The sequence below is a fragment of the Amblyomma maculatum genome, chromosome 2 (assembly GCF_055883805.1).
Source record: "Amblyomma maculatum isolate TAMU_Amacu chromosome 2, ASM5588380v1, whole genome shotgun sequence".
In the NCBI taxonomy this organism is placed as follows: Eukaryota; Metazoa; Arthropoda; class Arachnida; order Ixodida; family Ixodidae; genus Amblyomma; species Amblyomma maculatum.
The window spans coordinates 148,955,113-148,976,193 of NC_139345.1; the positions used below are offsets into that span (position 1 = coordinate 148,955,113).

The following is a 21,081-nucleotide window of genomic DNA, read 5'->3' on the forward strand; positions in this document are numbered from 1 at the left end:
GCGTGCAAGTGTGGGATTGCAGATGGCAGGAACGCTAAAGAAGAGACCTCAAGCTTTCGCCTTTCACTACTTTCGTCGCTAAAGTCCCTCGTATTTTTTTAGTTTGCAGCCGCTTCCACGCGACAGCTTCTCTATTCTGTAGGCTAAAATCTGGCGGGTGTACCAGTCTACGTCCGAATTTGTAATGGTCGATTATTTCCCCGATATTTTGCAGACGCTCGTCGTATGCCCTATGTTCGGGGGGCTAGATGGCTACCCGGAAGTAGAGAGCTCGGGCTATAGCTCGTGAGCCGTCTCGTTACCAGGGACGGCAGCGTGAGCGGATGTCCAAATTAACTGAATTTTCCTATTCAGCGTTCTTTGGGTGAGGATTTTGGCTGCCTCCAGCGATATACTCCCATTTCCAAAATTTTTGATGGCAGTTTTGCAGTCGCTAATTATGAACTTGGCTTCCGTTCCTACGCAAGCTAACGCTATCGCAACTTCCTCCGCAGTCTCCATGTTGCGGCCTCTGATGGCTGCCGCGAATATCGGCGCCCCTCGGCCATCGACTACCAAGGCTACCGACGCACCTGTTCTGCCACTTGCCGCGTCAACATATACTTCTTTCGCTCTCATCACTCCCACCTTCCTCCTTTCCCTTACGGCGCGGTTGAGGTGTCCACAGAAAACAAGTGACACAGTTACCGCGCCCTTCCCTTCCTATAAATCAATCGTGTTCTTGAACCATCGCTCTGTATATTCGGCTCGTTTGGCCCTTCTTTCGACATTAAACTCTGGATGCATGTTTCTAGGAAAGGGGGGGGGGGGGGGGGCAGGGGACTACCAAGACTTCCTGCTTTCCCTACTAATTTTGACTTCTTGTTGAATTCCTCTGTCTGGGTTGTTGAGTCCTACTTTTGCAAGGATTACCCTGCCCGTCTCGGTCGTGCTTAGTCTAACTGGGAGACGCACTGCCTCCGCCAATTCTGCCCACGTGTTATGCACCCAGAGTTCGAGCAATCGCTCGCTCGAGGTACCCACGGGCAATCCTAGCGCCTTCTTAACGCATCTTCGGATAAGGCTGTCTGATTTCTCTTTTCCTCCGACCTTGATGTCGAGGTAGGGGGTGGCGTAACTGATTGTTTATTACGTACGCCTGGGTTAGTTTGAGTAAATTTCTCTCCTTGAGGCCTCTTCCTTTAGTGGCGACCCTCCTCAAGAGCCCGAGGGTTCGCATCGCGTAACTTTCAAATTTTAGCATGTATGTGCAGACGATATCAACCTCTGGATTAACAAGGGGAGCGATGCGAGTACGGAGGGACGCCTGCAGGCAGCGACCGACATCATTGTCGATTACGCGGCTGAAAGGGGAAGAGAGAGAAACAACTTTTAATGCCAAAAGAGTAATCATTAAGGCATGTCGGCCTGGCGTGGCCCCCAGGTGGGGTCGACGCTCTGGGCCCACGAGACAAGCGCCAGCTGCGTCTTGCCTGAGCGCGTAAGAAGTTGGTCCCAGCTCTCCTCGGAGGGAGCTGGCAGTAAAGTACGAGAGGGTGGTCTTCCCCTACATCCCTAAAGGGTGTGTTCCGTGTGTGTGCCAATGTGGCCGTTACTGCACAGTCGCAATTGGTTTAACGCACCGCACGCAGAATGGGGGTGCAGAAAGGCTTGTAGCCGTAAGGGAGCCAAGGTCTGGGAGAGGGCTCAAATGCTGGGCCTCACTCTACTCCTCGACCCCGATCAACCCACCCATTTCGGCAACAGCGTAACGGAAGACACTTGCCCAGATCTCACATTCGCTCGTAACATCCCGAACGCCCGCTGGGAGAACCTTGGTTTGAACTTTGGTAGCGACCATTATATTCTGAACATCACTTTTACAGCTACACATTGTAAGGTCCCCCGCCCGCCGCACGATTACACACGTCAACTGGGACGAGTTTCGGTATGTGCGAGCTCAACGCACCCCAACCCCTATCGATGACAGCTGCACGGACACACTCTTTGCTTCAGGACACTACCAACACCACCTCCAAGGCCACTCAGGAGGAGGACGGCTCCACGCGACGCCAAACTAATGCACATGTGGGCAGCTCAGCATAGCATCCATGCCCGTTTGCTTCGCCGTAAGCATAACAGTAAACTCAAGCTCCGTCTTGTCCGCCTTGAACGCGAGATCGAGGCATATTCAACCCATTTAAGTCAAGAGCAATGGCATCAGCTCTGCGACCGCCTCAATGGGCAGTTAGGATGCAAGAACTCGTGATTCTTGCTCAAACATCTGCTGAAAGAGGACTTTCATGCTCTACCATATACGCTGACAGATGTCCGTGGTGCGATGAAAAACCAACACTATATCACCATCACATGGGCATGTCAAAACATAGATGTGGTCCCCAAAACTCGAAACCCGAGTGCGGAGCAATGGGAGACTCTGTTGTCCAGCGACCGCTGCGAAGACCAGCAAGGTCTGGTACAGCGAGCCCGACGGGCGGCAGCAGCCAGCGGAGCCCTGGACTGAGGGCAACCGACCATTGTGAAAAAGTGGACGAAGTCGACGGAGAAGACTCTTGTGGATACAACAAGCAGACATCTCTGAAGACGTCCAAAAACCGCCAAATAATATAGGGCTAAATAAAGTTTTTCCTCCTCCTCCTCCCCGCGAAAATCGGAGTTGTTCGCCCCGCAGGGGTGGCGCAGTGGTACGACGCCCGACTACTGTGCCGGAGTTTCCGGGTTCGAACCCGACCACGGCGGCTGCGTTTCGATAAAGGCGAAACGAAGTGGCGTCCGTGTGCTGTGCGATGTCAGCTCACGTTAAGGATCCCTAGGTGGTCGAAATTACTCCGTAGCCCTCCACTACGGCTCCCATTTCTCTCTTTCCATTTTCTCTCCCGCTTTCCTCCCTTCCCTTACGGCGCGGTTCAGGTGTCCACAGAGCAAGTGTGACATATACTGCGCCTTTCCCTTCCTCTGAACCAACCAACCATCGTATATAATCCAAAGTACCTCCGCTGCAAGAATAGCGGGGAGTTTCATATTCAGGTAGAGGGCAAACCAGTTGGTTGGTTGGTTGGTTCACAGGAAGGGAAAGGCGCAGTATCTGTCACACTTTCTCTGTGGACACCTGAACCGCGCCGTAAGGGAAGGGAGGAAGGTGGGAGTGAAAGTGGAAAGAGAGAAAGGGGAGCCGTAGTGAAGGCTACGGAGTGATTTCGACCACCTGGGGATCTTTAACGTGCGCTGACATCGCACAGCACACGGACGCCACTTTGTTTCGCCTCCATCGAAACGCAGCCGCCGAGGTCGGGTTCGAACCCGGGAACTCCGGCACAGTAGTCGAGCGTCTTACCAAACAGGATTCTGGGGATGTGCATCCAATCTCACGGCCATAACGGAGAGGTCATGAAGAAATGAGAAAGTTACGTATATGCATGAACCGCCTGGTGATGTTATGACCTGTCGTGACTCGGCGGTATATCGCGTGCCCCTTTTCGATCACAACCAGCATTTCATTGAATGCATCAAAGTTTCACCGGCGTTCTATAATTCGTTTACATGAAAGGAAAAGAGCAGCATCTTTCACTCGCGGAATCCCGCTATCCTCACCGTAGACAAGGGGAATTGTGAAGACCGTTTCACGATCCGGGCGTGGCGCCGTTGGTAAAGCGCTGGGCTGGGGATCCGGAGGTTCGATTTCCGATGGAGACAAGGTTTATTAATTTATTTTTAACTATCGCTCTCGAAAGCATGACACATCTGCTGAACCTTCTGTCGACAACGACGCTGCATTAAAGGCTTTCGCTTTAACAGCAATACCTCATCACTATTTCCAAATACCATTCTTATGCCCAAAAATCTGTAGTTTGATTCGAGAACGAGATGCCTAATGCAACTTGGATCATGTTCTGCTAATTTAATTTAATTAATCGAAAATTGGCCGATTACATAAGCTGCCCATTCTTGAAGCTATGCAAGCATTCTGCCACAGCAGCATTTAAATTCCATCAGCTCCCTGGTTATGTGGTTACCCCAACAGCAGGCGTACTTACCCCACACAGAAGGCAAGTATCTTTTTATTAAATGCGAAAGTGGTAGATATTGTGGACTACATCACTAAGTTGGACTAAGCTGTGATATTCTGACCTGCACTAAACAGCTGTTCAGAATGGTGACAATATAGGACGTGTATCTTAGCAGGGTGTTTCTCACAACTTGAGCCAGCAATAACAAAATAAAGGGAGTGCCCAAAGTTGGATGCAACCTGTGACACATTGATGCCAGCCTAGCGGTGCTCCTCACATTATCTTTAAACACAAATTAGTCAATTAGAGAAATAATTATGTCAAATATTAATTAGTCACTTTAGTGTGAAGCATGCTTTGTAAAGTAAAAAAGGGTTCCTTCCTAAAATGTCTCCAGTTTCAATTACTCATTGCTAGTTGAATATTCAGTTTAGGTGTGAATTATGCATGTGAGAAAGCAAGAAAGCAGTGACTGCAGCAATTACAAATCCCATATATGCCTCTGAAATCTTAAATTCTGATGACTGCTTAACATTATATTGTGCGATTATATAAAGGAGAAAGAGCCGACTCCTAAAGAACTAATTAAATATGGCTGCATAGTATTACCTCATTTACGAAATGCTTCCTTTTCATTAAAAATAACCAAAAACGCAAAATATGGAATGCTCGAGTGTACTACAGTGTAGCTCGCCATCACATCTGGCGATTTCTTTCTGCAGCAAAAAGACGGTTATCTGTGCAAGGCTCCTAAACATGACATCCGTAGCACCGGTGCAAAAAAAAAAAAAAAAAAAAGAACAATGCCGTTTTTGGATGCAGAGTGGCAGATAGCTGTTTCTTTTTTTCTCTTCGTTCCCTTTACAAAAGTCCACGTTGTTCTCCCAGCAACGGGGAAAGTCCGTGTTCGTAAAAAGGGTTTTCCTTTTCTGGAAGATGAAGTCTCCTTCACAAAGTTTACTGAAATTCTGCATTATCAGCAGGTTGGGGGATGCTCCTAAATCAACCTTAAAAATATTTCGACACTATTTTAGCTTTTTGAAGCTTTTTTTTTTGTGTATTAATATTAAACCTTTTAATGCAACAGTTTCGTTAAGGACCCTGTGTCACAGAAAAGCTGGTGTCGGCGTTGTGGTTGTAGTGCGAAAATAACCAGAAAGAAACGATAAAAGGTTTGCCTAAACTCGCGGAGTTCAACATGGTTCCTTCGCAGTGTGAGGTGAACACACGACCACTCCGCCACAGAACCGCATTGCTCCTCTCCAAATAAAGGTCGACCTACCTTATGACTGTCAGCTAATGTTTAAGTGCTTCCTTAGAAATTAATTACGTTAGCAACAGTTAAGCGAGGAGCAAAGAACCTGTCTGCTTTGCTTACCTGCGCTCACAGGAAAATTCATTTGATCATGCGGCGCTGCCACAATAGATGGCACGAGCTGCCACACAATTCAAAGCATTAAACAACCATCCATCATATCCTAAGCATTGGGGTTTAAGCGCTATCAAGTTAACTCTTAAAGGCAAAGCTTAAGCGTCCTCCCATTTTTTGTTTTCCTTTTCCAGACACACATCAATTCATGGATTTCATTTTTTGCCTTATAGTGTACGATCACACTACATGCAGTGCCCTGTATTTTATATGGTATTTTATATGGGTTTTAGTTGCAAGGACGACACCCCCAGCCCCAGCCTCTTAATGCCAAATGCTTCCACTGTTCAGCATAACTTGCAATATTTAATTTCTGTGACTGCATACCCAAGGTGACTGCAGCCATGAAATTAGGAGACGTCTGCTTCTGGGAAAGATAGCCATGGCTAGCCTTGACTGCCTAGTAAGAGCAGAAGCATCAGACTGCCAACCAAGATCCATAAAACTCGTGCTATGGTCTTTCCAGTTGTGATGTATGGATTGTGGACTGTGAAGAAGGCTGACCGCCGAAGAATTGACGCTCTCTTGAGATTTCCTTGGACTGCCAGAAGATCAAATCAGTCGATATCGTCAACCATAAACCTTGACTGCTCAATAGAAGGTCAAATTCTAAAGTTAAAGCTCAGCTACTTTGGTCATCTGATGAGAAGAGAGGAGTTGCTGGAGAAAGCTTTGATGTTGGGAAAGGTTGAGGGTTACCGGAGAAGGGGTAGGCAGCAAGCGCTGCAGATGAAGTTATGTGATGTTAGGAAGATAGTGAGAGACCGGAAGGCGTGGTGTGATATGGTCCATAGGGTCACGAAGAGTCGGACACGATTAAACGACTGAACTGAACTGAATTCACATATGTATCTTTCTGATAGGTTTTTCATAATAAACAGATATTCCAAACCTTTGGATGTGTTTTTACACAAAACAAACATTGCACAAGACAATCATGAAGCAAGAAATAGAACTCACCTAGAGCAGCAATATAAACTGTAACTGGATTTTTTCTATTCTAGGTTTTGGCTTCAACTGCTGAATGAAAGCTGGGATGTTACACCCGAGTTCCAGTGACAAGTCAGAAAAAATCTGTGATATAATCAGTGTGTACTTATTTTTTGTGATTATGATTCTTGTCCAGGCTTGGATAAGAGTTGTTGCAAATTAAAAGGAACAAAGCAGTGATTATACTATAGTTTACGTGTGCCCGATGTGAGGACGATGCATCGTGATGTAACTGTTTGGCGGCTGGAACCAATTATAAATATCCTAAAGAGAAAAAAAATTAAATTATTTATCCCTTTTTCACAGAATCTAAGATAATGTTCATATTTTGTAATCTCCTGCACATCATTCTAAAGAAAACGTCCAGAACAAAAGCTTGACGTGCCTCTTTCCTTGAGTGTAAAAAGGGCTAATGATCTCAATAAGCAGACTGAAAAAACATTACAACAATCTGAAAATATTATTAGTCCCAAAATTGGTCGACATACACACGCACGCACAGACACAATGAAAGAGAGAAATAAAGCAAGCATGAGATACAAAGCAACAAGGTACATTCAACACTGATTGTGTTCACTTTTATGCCCCAGCCTCTTAATGCCAAATGCTTCCACTGTTCAACATAGCTTCTAATATTTAATTTCTGACTGCACACCCAAAAGCTGCTGCTTCTCTCGGTATGAAGCTACCGCTCTGGTCTGTTGGGCTGGTTCAGCTTCCTCGAGGCTTTTTTTTATTCCATACATAGTGGGCTTGACCAACAGTGTGCCTACATCTTTTTAGACAAGTGTTCTATTCCGTAAAAAACTACAATGCAGGCAAACAGCACTCAGTGGTACAGATAGATGCTGAGAATGGATTGCATTAAATATATGAGGGTCCAGACAATAATTTTTTGTACTTGGTTACACAGCTGTACTGTATCTGGCATACTACTGAGAGAAACACTTTGCCTAACTCCTGCAGCGATTCACTTTATCCGAGCACCTTGCAACATGTAGAACGTTGCTATGAGGCTGCCCTCATCTCTCGTATGCCTTTCTCAGCTTTCAGTTATTTCTTGACGTAGGTGAGAAGCTGGGCCAAGCAGAAACAGAAATACTTTTGTGCATATTCCTTCTGCTCTATTGTTGATCTCAATTATGCCACTCGTCTTTCCTTATACGATTCATAAAAATGCTGCTTCCCCCCCCCCCCCCCCTAAAAAAAAACAAAAATCAAATTGAAGCTGTTTTGTGCCAGTGGTCCAGGAGAGAAAGGAGACTTAAAAATATGCGTGAATTTTAGTGTTGCCCACAGAGAATCCTAATGTTCACAGCAGCTGCAGCAGAGACTTCCGAAAACAAAAAAAACATGCTAGTGAACGCCGTCACAGTAGAGAATATTAAACCTGCCCATTGCACATTTTCGGTGACTCAACTTTAATGGTAAATTGCCTGTATAGACACTGAATGTCACATTGTAACTCTTCAGGCACCCATTAAATTACTATCACTGCAAATGCATTTAGTGTGAAGGCATGACTGACGGCCGATCAAGAAGAAACCATCACTATAGCACAATTCATGAGAAACAGTAAGGGAGAACAAATCACAGAGCTACACATCCTCCCTTACTGTGTCAAGTGTGTTGTATAGTTATGGAATGCCATTACAACGTCACCTAACAAGTTGTGTTCTCGAAATAACTAGTGCACAGGCTTTCCCACATCACTGTCATGTACTAAATGAGGAGCAGAATAAAAAAATAAAGATAAGAGGAGGAGGCCACCGATAACATAACAGCAAAATAAAAATAAAATATGAAGCAAAAGTGCACTTCTCCTGCGTGCTGTGTTAGGCATGCTTTCATGAGCATTCTCACAAAGCTATTTCAAGCAGATGGTAAAAGCAGGCTGACAAACCAAACAAAACAGTACAAGGCAACATAAACTACTGTGCAAAGAGATGCTGCTTGGTGAGGTACATTATCACTACACTTTGGAATATGAACTTGGACACCTTACAGGCACCATCCAAGATGAGGTACTGTGACGAGCAAGCAGAACAGCTACGGGCCTCGTTCATGCTCTGCATTTTGCATCAGGCCTAGCATAGGCCTCAGTCGTGCAGAATGGCAGTCATTCTAGCATCTGTCAACTACCTATTTTACAAAGGGTTTGCAGTGAAGAGAATGTTTACACTACTGGCCACTGCTTAGCACATAGCTGAAGCTTTGGCACGGGGCAGGGAAGAGAGAGTTCGAGGTGCAAAGAGGAGAGGTTAAATTTAATAGCTGCACAGCTCGCGACTCCCAGGTGTATGGCGTCTTGTGCATAAGAAAATACAGCATGGCGGAAACAGTTGCATGAAGCATAGCTACAAGTGTTCAGCAAAGATAAAAAGATATTAAGGTAAATAAGGCAACAATATCTAATTAAGCGAAGCGAAAAAAACCTAGCAATCGATAACAAGGAAAACAAGGCAACACCCTTTAGACGGAACACGACGGGCAGCTTCGCTGTCTCTTCAAATGCAGCTTCTTTCGTGGGGGTTTTCACGACTTTAGTGCTTGCTGGCACTGCCGTACCACTCCACATTGGGCGCCAACTTGGGGATCTGTCTTGACCTCAGAGAACAGACAGGCTTCCCAACAGCGCCTAGAAGATGCAGTCACTCCGTGCTCTTAAGGCGAATTGATGTAATCAGGCACCATGTCCTCTCGTCGCTGTCTGCCCATGCTTTCTAGCTTTCCCAGTCTCGGTGCTGAGGCTCTGAAATCCCGCCCGCCTTTCTTTCTAGAAGACTACTTGACCTTCTTTTTCAGCCGCTGGTTGGTGACCTCCCAGTAGTACAGCACCTGCGAATAATAAACACGCACCGCACCAGTGCAGTCACCAATGTACACTCCAGCACTCCATACAAGATGTTTATGTAACTTGATTCAAGGATTTGAAAAAAGCGGGGCACAGCTGGCTGAAACAAATAACCTATAATTTGCCATCATGCCGTCTTCCTTTGAGCATATTTTACATTTCATGTAATTAGTTAATTAACTAAGGTGAATTATTCAAATAATTCTGTTTAGAACCAGGTGCCCATCATTAGGTTGCAGAGCAGGTTCAGATACAACCGACCCATTTCTTTTTCCTATTAACGACCTCCTACACGGTCGCTTTTTCCAGCATTTAAAGAAAGACTGCGCAATATGAAAAGACAACCCGTGGCTACGGTCTTGTGCCACCATATTGTAGTAGCGTGCTTTGAATCAACGCAGCATGCATGCTCACCGTCTTAAAATGAGTGGCCCATGCCATTGTTGGCATAGTCTCAAGACTATGTCAGCAGATTCTGCCGCAACATGGAAGGCTTGAGCCACATTCAGCGACAAGCAATGGGCAGGCCATCGACAAAAGCTTTTATTGAGCTATCACGCTCACAAAACAAAAAAGAAGAAAAAAACCACTGAGGTAACTTCACTCAAGGCAAGTTCTGTTTTCTTTATTTTTGTCATGCAGCAGCCCGTCGAACGAACGGCGGCCGCTCACGTCCAAGCGTTCTTGGAAGCACTGTAATATATAACGCACGAACGCAGCCGCGTAATTTTTTTTTTTTCATATTTCGTGGGCCTTCCTCAAACCGCGGGAGAAAAAAAAAAAAACGTCGGCGGTACATAGGTGGAAAAACTGGATAGGTTTTTTCCGAACCCTTCTGCAACTTGGTGAAACCTACTTGGCCAAAACTGAATAGATTCATCAGCATTCATCTTAGTTAATTAACTGATTTAGCAGAATGTATAAATACTATGAGGAGCGCTAGAAGAACGTAAACGACATGCCGTTGGCTTCACCAAGCTTAGTTTTAAAGCTTCTTTTAAATCCTTGGTTCAAGTTAGGCACGTGAAGCACCCTCTATATAGTTAAGGGTGCACACTTAAGTACCCACTAAAGCACCACGACATCAAGTTTTCGCAGGTACGCGCGTCCCGAAGCGTGCGCGCAGGCTGCCACGTTACCCGAGCCTGTGCAATTCTGGCAGTGCCCACCTGTCCGAAGATGAGCGCGTTGGCGGCCGTGGCGAGGCTGAAGGTGAGTACGATAAGAGAGTCTCCCGTCTCGGTGAGGGAGGTGAAGATGCGTGCCAGGCCGCCCAGGAAGAGCAACGCGGACGTGATGACGGACAGCTGGCCCGTGTGACCCTGTCGGTAGTTGCTCCACACCTGCATCAGCTGTAAAGCGCAGCAGGAAACGGCAAACGTCAGACATACATAGCGTAGCCTTTCCAGCACAAAGCGAAGCCAACTAGATCCGCACAGCGATACACAGAAGCAGCGAGAGTATTTGGTTCAGTTATTTACGAAGTACCTTTGTCTTGAATATCGACCTCGTCGTGTGCTGTGCATACTGTGCAGAGCAAGAGCAGCAGTGCATTCATTCTTTTGCAGAATACCGTCGGTTTCTGAAGTGAGCTACTTGGCGGCACATGACCGCTGTGCCTGCTAACCGCCCTGCAAACGATGCAGATATCGGCTTAAGTCTTCGATATTACAGTCAATGTCATTAGTCATGTGATTAGCTGGGTAATACAGCATCAGCTGTCAGACGACAGAACCCTGAGGAACTCTCGACGCATCAGAAACTGTTCTGAACAGGGCGAAATAAACCAAACTGACAACAGCGTGATTGGAAAGTCCTCGCAGGACGGTCGTAAATAAGAACGCGAATTTCAACGACCGCTCAAGAGCCGAAGTCAACCGAATGAATGGTCATGGTGAATGTGGACTGCTGCGGTCGTCCTATCAACCTGATACTGATCTCAAACAAAAGATGGGATCCAATTAATGAGTAAAATGAGTGCAGAACATCGTTCGTCCATGCTGCTCTGCATTCGGGACAGACACCGCCTCGACGTAATTGATAGGGCCCACATGTAGAGCAGCATACATTGCTATCAATTCATCCCAGTGACCCTAGAGCGTGACTGAAATTATGAGAGTGGCAATTATTGTATCCCTTTCCATCACGTCAGGTCAAAAGATCGAATGATGCTTCCAATACCAACCTGCTCGTTTCGACCCGTAACACGACGTGACTCTCGCGCACCACAGCAGCTGCAGTGCATGTTTGCTCCTCTCATTGCACATTTCGACGCGGCTGGTCTAGACGCGGTGGTGGGACGCGCTCTCGTCTAGTCCGGCCGTGATAACGATCAATTCACACCTTGGTTGGTTGGGGTCTTTGGGTTATTCTCGGGGGGGGAGGGGGGGGGGATACCGGACACGGGTTATGCCGGCCTTAATTCGCGGCGGCACTCTTGGTGTCCGGGGGGAAGGGGAGATGGGATGTTGGGAGGGGAGGGGGGGAATTCACACCTTCTTTTATGCACATTCCCTTCCTGCCTTTATTCCTCCTTGCACTCCGTCTGCGGGAACTGGATGGACTACCCCGCGATCCCGGAGCATAGTGTCCAAAATCATCATCACCAGCTGGCTTTGCACCCAACGCAAGGCGTTTTCTCATATACCTCCAATTAATCGACGTTAAAAAGTAAGACCGCCAACATCTCAGAGCGAGGATACGCTAAGGAGGCACCACTGCCAGAGGGATTTTGGAGAACCCAGACGTGGCCAAGGAATATACCGCCATTCTCCTGCATTGCAGGCTTTCCAGAAGAAAACATTCCCCTACTCCACTATAAACTAACCAGAGAAGAAGCAATCATCCTTCAAAAAATCCAAACCAACAGTCACGTACGAGACACAGGCAAGTACAGGCCCTATATTACACAATATCTCGCCCATCCCCTACAGCTATAAATGCACATTCTCTAAATTCCCAAACACCCTACAATATATGGTGTGAGGATGCAAGGGATAGCATGGCCTAATCACTACAATAGACATAACAGATTGCAGTGGGAGACAAAGCCAGTCTGCGTGACCAGCATGGTCTGGTCGACCGCGCTCATGAGATGGCTTGGGTCTATGGTTCCTGGACAGAGGAAGCTGCCTACCTAAGCCGAGTATAATCTTGACAATAACTTGATAATAAATTGATAACAGTTTGAGTTATATTCCTGATTTAGGAACATGCCGATGCCGAGCTTTGCTAGCTTGTATGAGTAATTTTGATGATGAATGCAATCAAAGTCACACACTTTACAGACTATTTTGGGATATCATCTGAGCCATTTTATTTGCTTTCCCTTCTGAAGGGGGGGGGGGGGGGGGGACCCGACAAAGCAATAAATGTCTTCGTCGGTCGCAATAAGCGGCTGAACAGGGCATGGTGCTGGAGGAGAATTGGGCGTGGTGCAGAATTTAGGCAGATAATGTTATTCTTCTGGTATTTTTTTATCGAAAAGCAAAAATAATTGTACAATTTAGCAGCAGTGGCTCTTTCATCCTGGGCACAGTCCCGAGTACGCAGTTTTGCTGGAGAAAAGTAACTCAGAGTGCGCGTGCAACTGAAGTTTTCATTTCAGCCCGGGAAAAAGAGCGGGAGACATGGAAGTATTTGTTTTGTTTTGGCAGCGACAACAGCTAAGAACCAAGCGTTCCAGACATTGATTGGCACGTCGCTCATGCGATTCGCAACGACGAAGGTGCATGCCGCGGTAGCAGTGCACGCTCGTACACAGCTGCTTCGCGGCTAATAGGCGAAAGTCAAATCGCGACCACCCGCAGCAAGTGGCGACAACGCGGCATTCTGGGCTGCTGCTGACGCGTCGTTCTCCCGCCCACCGATTTCCCGACGACGCTATCGTGTTTTCCGAGGCCGTCACCGGTGCAGCATGAAGCTGCAAAGAAAAAGAAAAAAAAAAAAAGCACCGAGAAGAAGAAAACTACACACACTCCGCGTATCTTTCGTTCCGTGCACAACGGCCGCAGAAGATAAAACCACGCGGCCCGCCTGCTCGTATATGAGCAAAGCGACATCACGGTAGTGGTTCCTCGGGCTCACTGCCACCCTGAGAAACTCGGCAAGCGTGGGACATATAAGAGCACATCAGACCCGGGCGGATGCAGAAAGCGCCGCCGAGAGAACTCAAGCTATTGAGGAAAACGTTCGTGTACAAGTGCTGTCGTCGGAGAGCAGCTCCGCAGCACGGAACTGTGCGTACGGCCGGATGGCGCATGAGCGAGGGGCAACAAACAGCCCGCAACGCCGCCACAACGAAGACCGGACGACGTCTCAATCTTGCCGCCGCCGTAAACGTATCCACGAAGAACCACTAGGACGGACGCTATTATAAAGCGGGGCCCACCCGCCCAAAATGACGACCACGAAGACGACCCAAAACATTCCTTTTTACCTTTTTTTTTTTTTTTTTTGGCCGCAGTAGGGAACGCCATTTGGCCGCGCCGGTAAACGACTCAAACGCCGCGGAGCTTTGCAAAGGCAAGAAGGTCGGGCGCCGACCTCGGACCAAGTATATCGCAGAGGGTTACTGGACACTTAAGGGACAACGTGCGATACAGACACCGCGGAACGCTCCGCGCGGCAGGGGGACCACACGTGGCGAAGAACCATCGAACACAGCAAAAATGCCGAGTCGCGCCACGCTGGTTCGGGAGTTCTCCGGAGGAACGTCAAAAGCCTTGAAGTCCACTTCCAGAAAGCTTCACATGGGTCCGCTCCGACACTTCCGATGGTGGAATCTTAACCTTATTTGAGTTTTTGAAGTATTAATAAATGACCAATCATTATAATCATACGAATCGGTTGCTAATGGAACACTGTTCGAATTCGTCGCTCAATGCAACGAAACAATTTTTCGCGCACGGAAGCCCTTGCCAGGCGTCTCGCTCCTGCCTTCGTCGTTTGCAAATGCCGCCGCGCAGTTGGGCGTTCTTCACGGTTGAAGAGCCCAACGAATAGAGCCGACTGCTCCTTATCGAAAAGCATCCTCATCTCGATACAGCCCCGTGTGCTGGGCGATGGGAATGAACGCCGAGGAACCACAGGTGGCCGAAATTCATCCGGAAGTCTCCATCGATGGCCCCTCTTTCTTTCTCTCCTCCTTCATTCGCTCTCTCCTTCGAATCCATTCCCTGGCCGCGTGCGATTGCGGCGTACAACGAGCGAGAGACAGTTGGTGCGCCACTTTCCCTCATAAGCAATGCATTTTTTTACAAGCCAAGAGCTCGAAAAAGCAGCTCGCAGAGCTGTCTCCATCGTGCTGACCAACCAACTGCACACTTCCAGCAGTCATCGCCTCTCACTCGCAGCAGCGCCCACTACACTGCAAAGAATGTATGTAATAATAGAGACCAAAATTTATAAGTCAAGCTAACGGTAGACTACTGCTTTATTCAGACAGCGTTAGTACACCCACGTTCAAAAAAAAAAAAAAAAGTTCCGCCGGTGTTCACTGGAGCACCGAAACTCGAAAAATCACAAGCATGATGGCATGGGAGTGTCCTTTTTTTTTTTTTGACCACAAGGCTTTGATGATGCCATTGAAACCGAAAAACTTCAAATGAAAGAAGTGTCGACGGTTACAGGACATCCCATGTGGTCTAAGTCACCTAAACACCTTTAATAAAGTTGATACTGCACAATAAATAATTCAGAAGTTAGCGTGCTATGTCTCTATCATTTCTTTACATAAACGATTAATAGCAGAACCATGCAGGATCCTGCATGGTTCTGCTATTAATCGCTTATGTAACGAAATGATAAAAATGGTAGTCAGTCTTTAGAATACGCATGAGCCTCTTATTGACTCTATCAACGTTGCTGTAGAAAAGTATACACTCTTGCGTGTATGACGCATATATCTCATTGAACCATCTGCGAATTTTTCGGCACAGTCTGTCTAGGTCAAAAGCAATCCGCGTGCGGCACCCACAGGCCTGCAGTGTTTTGAGTGCGCAAATGCACCGGCGCTTGCCGGTGAAATCGTCGACGTGCGAGTCCGTTCGCCGGCGCTTCAAGGGTCGACAGTGCCGTCACCCTGACGACTCGAAACAAGCGAGAGATTGCGAAGAGCGAGAAGAGCCAAACCACGCTGGCAGAGGTCAAATGCGAACCTGGCACTCGCGCGCGGAGTGCTCAAAGGGCCCAGGAAGACGGCGACGCCGACGGGACCGCTGCCACATAGCCGCACACAGATACACAGCTCGAGGCGGCGGGGTCCCTAGAAGGCAAGCGACGTACTGAAAAGGAGTTCGCAAAGCCAAGCACGGCGACCAACAGACGCACGGTTGCGCTGACGCAGCCAGACACGCTCGGCGCGTGTTTTGGGCCCCGCCGAGGAGAGAGCGCGGCACGCGCCAGCCGCGCATTCAAAACGAGCCCTGATGGATGGCCCCGCGGCGGCGGCCCCGCACAATCGGATCAGCTGAGCCGCCTCTGCTGGAGCGACGAAGGGAGGAGGAGGCCATGGCATGTCGTCGTCGGGCCTCATTAGGCACACGGCGGCTGGCAACGAGACTACGGGAGACGGCGAGGCACCCCCATCGCCTTCCGCCAAACTCGACAGACAGCCACCCTTTCTGTGCGACGACGACGGCTCAGCAATCGGCCCATTCCACCCTGTCAACTTATTACAGTGTCAACTATAATAAACCTCCTCTGCGCAACTTCCTCGCGACGGATGGAAGGCGCTGCAGCTTCCACAGATTTGCTGCTTATAGACCACACAGGACCGGAAGCAAACGCCTCGCGCAACTTCCGCTCCGTCTAGAACAAGGTGTGCAGCGCCACAAGCGAAGGAAAGCACCACGACGGTTGCTTCTCACTCCTGGAAAGCCGCGTCGGGCGCTGACGACACCTCGAGAATGCGGACGCCCATAGGCGCTTCAGTGGAGCCCGAAGTGTTATTCCAGCCCTGGGAAAAAGCGTGATTGTAATAGGCACTCAGTACAATTCCGAAACAACAAAGTCTAATCGCTTTGCTTTCACAAAGGTATACCAACGCCCGCAAACAAAGCGTAAAAAAATGGGCACTTTCGAGACAATTACATGGAATCAGATGAGAGGCTCCTTACACCCTCAGTCTGTTGAATGTCTCGTCGAAATCGGCGGAAACCGACAGTGGTGATGAGGACGACAGATCAAACGTCGAGCATAAAGCCTAAAAACAAAGCGCCGTCGTCCGGCGTTGCGACAGCTAGTCGTGGTCGCGTATGTGCGTCCGAGCGCGAAGCGATCTGCTCTGAGCGAGACACGAGGCGCGAACGACCCAAAGCCGATGGCCACGATCTTCTTCCCAACATCGCGGTGGGGAGGGCTCACGTCGAACACCGTTAATCGGCTCGACCCTTCCGAGCCCCCGGAGGGGCGCCCGGGCGCGTCACATCAGCCGGCTAATCCCGCGCAGCCGCAGGGAAGCCCAGTCGAGCGCCAGACGCGAGCCGCTGTCCAGCACGTGCCGCCGCCACGCCAACGAAGAGGGCCGCCGCGCCTTCTGATTGACAAGGCGCGGAGAGCGGCGCGGTCGTCCGCGCGCGCTTAATCCCACGTCCGAGAGTGATCTGGCCGCCGCCACCGCGGCGGTGGAACGGGTTCAGCGCGCCCCTTCTTCCGACGTTTCGTCTCCAGGTTGGCCCAGCCGAAGGAGACAAGCAGCTCGCGCGCCCCGCGAACTCTGACCTCTCAGTCGCGGTGTCCCTTTTGGTGTCCGCCGCCGATGCCACCGCAGTTGCCCATGTCACGTAGCAGGCCCGGTGTCACGCGTCAAGGTCGCGCGAGCCCTGCCGATCCCCCAGTGCGTCATCCCTCCTCCTCCTCCTCCTCCGGCGGCAGTGTTTGCCAGCCGACGGCGGCTCGTCACCCGCCCACGACCACGGCCGGTCTCGAGGGAGAGAGCGCGCTCTCCCTCGAGACCGGCCGTGCCACGACAAGCATCGTATACCGCCGCCGCCGGCAACGCCACAGCGCGACTTCTCTCGCTAGGCCTAACGAGGCCGCTGCGACAGGTTTTACCGGGATTCGTCACGGCGTCGCCCATGCACCGTAGGTGAAGCAGGATTGCCGCTGTCGCGGGAACCGACGATGAAAAACTAAAAATAATGGAAAATATTAAAAGGAAGGACAAATAAGTGAGGGCGCGGTCGCGCGACAGGCGCATCGGGGCCGGTGGCCGCCACTTTCGCTGGCGATTATTCTGCGGCCTCAGAGACATACGGCGCTGATGCGCTTTCAGACGCCGCCGCGGCCTCGTGCCACGCGTGGAATGACTCCCTCCAGTGGGGTGCGGCTATGTATTTCTGGGGACCTTGTAGGGAATTCCAACATTCGCCAGAGAAAACGCGGCGAAAAAGAAAGTAACAGAGGGAAGAGGGCAGCGAGAGGTGCGTCTGACGTGCAGCTCGTCTCACCAGAATTTGATCAGTACCGAGATCATGGGTATTTGCAGATCATCGCGCAAGATCGGCTACCTGACGCCGATTCGATATACCGGGTGTTGCGACGTATTCACGCTAATAAATTACTAACCTGCAAAACCTTCAGTACTCTGCTGCATCCGTGCACTCCGACAAGCACCAGCTAGCCTGAACGCGAGGAAAGCAGCAATGTTAGTGTAAAATTCTACCACTCCCTCTATTTGTCCCCTTTTTTATCGCAGGGTGACGTCATTTTTTCTTCGCAACCTCCGCTGTCATCATAGCGTTTTCGAGTTCACACGGACCAGGCGCAAGTCTAACCTGTGCTTTGGCTTAGATGGTTAGCCTTGCTTGCGTGTGCAGCGATGTGCGTTTCTCGCATTACCTCTTTTCTATAGTTCCTTTTTTAGTCTGGCAGAAACTGAAGTGGTGCTTTTACAATGTGCAGCAGGTTGCCTGATTATCATACAGTGCTATATTGGCTGTGGTTTGTGGGAGATTAAAACGGTGTTAGTCAGCGTCCCTTCCGTCTCGAGTGTGCCTTTGACGTCTGCTTCCGCCCGTTTCATCTACACTCTTCCCTTGAAAACTAGTCATCAAATACGAGCCGCACAATTACGGTGCCACAATGCTGTACGAAAACGAAGCAAGTACGCTGCACACAAACTGAAGCTAATTAATATCGACTAGCTCGTAGCGGCGAATCTGCCACACATCAGCGAGCGATTTTCTGTCATATTCACTGCTACCATCGCTGCAACATTCGCCCTTGGTGGTCGCAAAGTCCACCAAGAGGCGAAGAGGAGCGTATAGCGAAGGGACACGGCGCACAACAAATGCCGGGGTGGACTTCTTTACTCTCGACAGTCCATCCCCGTGGCTGTCGTACTGACTACCGAATAAAAATGAACTTGTCAAGGAATCAACGCAGTCTCAATTTAGAGCGCAAAACGACACATTTCCTTGTTTACCTACACTTGGGAAACGACGCTTTTTCCTCCTCTCTTATGGGTAGAAAGTGCGCGCGAGATTACAATGGCCCATAGCGAGATTTCTACCACAGATTAAAATAAAATTCAGACTGCCCATGTAAAAATGAAGGGTATTGTTTCATTTTAAGTAACCTGTATATTATATATATATATATATATATAAGATAAGCCAGAGAAACCACTTGCATACAGCTGCCAGCCATCTTGTGCAGCACAGGCACTCTCTCGTTTTGCAATTAACTAATTATTACGATAAGTTTTCTAATTTACTAACTATTGCCTTTAGACAACAAATCTGATTTCCAGAGTTGGAGAGCATCTTCTAAAACCCCCCTTCAACCTATTTCCGATAAAGAAAGCCTCACGTGTATCGTTTTTCCATGCCTTGAAGAAAGCCCGCGAAATACAAAAAATATCACGTGACGCTTTTTTTTATCGGAAATAGATGAAATGGGGGTTTTAGAAGACGCACTCCAACCCCGCAAATCACATGTGTTGTCCAAAGGCAATAGTTAGTAAATTAGAAACATTATCTTAATTACTAATTGGCTGATTGCAAAACAAAAAAAAATTCCTATGGTACGCCAGATGGCTGGCAGCTGTACAGAGGTAATTTCTCTGGCCCTATCCCAAATGTTTCATTTTTTAACCCTTGGCTAAAGTTAGCTTAGACACCCTGTATATATATGATGCATGGCGACAACGAAGTTTCACCTGAAGCGCCTAACAACCTGAACTAAAACGAGCCCGTAAACGAATGCCATATTTGCTACAATCCAAATAGCCTGCATCCAGATCGTATACACGAAGGAGAAGGACCTCGAAAGCACGAAAAGAGCAACGCCGGCCGAGCTCCCCGAGGGGCAAGCGGTGCAAGCGGCCGGGGCAGTCGACGCAGCCATAGATCACAGCAACGCGGCTAATTTCGGGCCCGGAACACGCCCCACGGCCGTCCCGTCCGATGGCGTAATTAATGGAGGGGCGCTTAATTGCCTCCTTCGGGCCCCTCCTCGGCCAAGCACAGGGCGACCCTTGTAGACGCACGTCGCCCCTTCGCACGAAAATCCCAACGCTGGCGGTCAATGCATGGCTGTCGATAGTCCGCCGAGTGTCAACAGGCATCAGTGTTCGGGAGGACGAACACTCGCATGTGGAGCTCTGATGGCCCGGTGGACATGCCACACGCTTGGAAAAAAATTTGCTGTGGCTCAACTTGGTTAAGACCGGGGAATTGCTCCTCTTGGTCCAATGTACGCGCTCCTTTTCGAGACGTTTCTCTCGTTCTTTTGAAGTTTCTTGAGCGCGTCGTAACCACTTAGTTTCCTTCCAACGTTCAGCACCGGAAATACTTGAGTCCTCACTAGCGTTAATTAAGTGCACTCATTAAACTGATTTCAGACTCCCCAGAGCTAGAACGCGTTTGACGAGGTGCATCTTGTGCCTGGCGTTTAGAAAGCCGTTGTTTCCGTTCTTCCAGCAGCTTCCGCAGCCCTTCGTCTCTTCCTGGCCTCGCATTGGCGAGCAGTCTTCTCTTTCTGCTTACTATAGTTGATGGCATGGCCAAGCGCAGCGCATGTCCACCGCCGTGTTCTCCGACGAGTCGAGCTGGGGTCCCTTTTCTCTGCAATTGGTATGACGTCACACCGACAGTAGCGCCACTGGTGAGCGGCGCGCTAAGCGCGGCGCGTGTGCACCGCCGTGTTCCCCGACGAGCCGAGCTGGGGCCCCTTTTCTCTGCAGCTGGTATGACGTCACTTCGCTTAAAGACAAACGTGTCCACCGCCGTGTTACGCGAAGGGCTTGGAAATGCGCGTAGTATTGCTTTTGCAATATAAAAAAATGTGGATGCCTGAGCGCTAGCCACAACAACGCGGCGGCGCACCAGATAGGACCTCGTGCACTGCGGCTTGGTCTTGGTCGGCTTAAGCATTGTCGTGGCTTCAACATATATAAGAACGAAACAGTCCCGATGGCCACGGGCCATAACAAGAGACTGATGCCGAAGAGCTCACGCTGCCAGCGGCATTTACCTTGCAAACAATACCAACAACAACAAAAATAGAAATTGAGACAACGAGGAAGATTTACTCACTACCACTCCTCTGACGGCGGGGCGCGCGCGCGCACGCACGCACACACACACACACACACACACACACACACACACACACACACACACACACACACACACACACACACACACACACACACACACACACACACACACACACACACACACACACACACACACACACACACACACACACACACACACACACACACACACACACACACACACACACACACACACACACACACACACACACACACACAAAGGGAAATGCTTCTCAAA

General features: G+C 49.1%; 1 protein-coding gene across 1 annotated transcript in view; it reads right to left on the reverse strand.

Annotated features, from left to right (window-relative positions):
• Window positions 1–6,863: 6,863 nt before the first annotated feature.
• The window catches only part of LOC146200148 (mannose-P-dolichol utilization defect 1 protein-like), an 86,822-nt gene continuing 72,604 nt past the window's right edge, over window positions 6,864–21,081 (reverse strand). The window contains exons 5-6 of the mRNA XM_084595381.1: window positions 10,450–10,632; window positions 6,864–9,264 (exon numbers count right to left, since the gene is read on the reverse strand). Coding sequence (XP_084451507.1) covers window positions 9,211–9,264; window positions 10,450–10,632 — 237 coding nt within the window. The 3' untranslated portion in view covers window positions 6,864–9,210. The remainder of the gene's footprint in view (window positions 9,265–10,449; window positions 10,633–21,081) is intronic.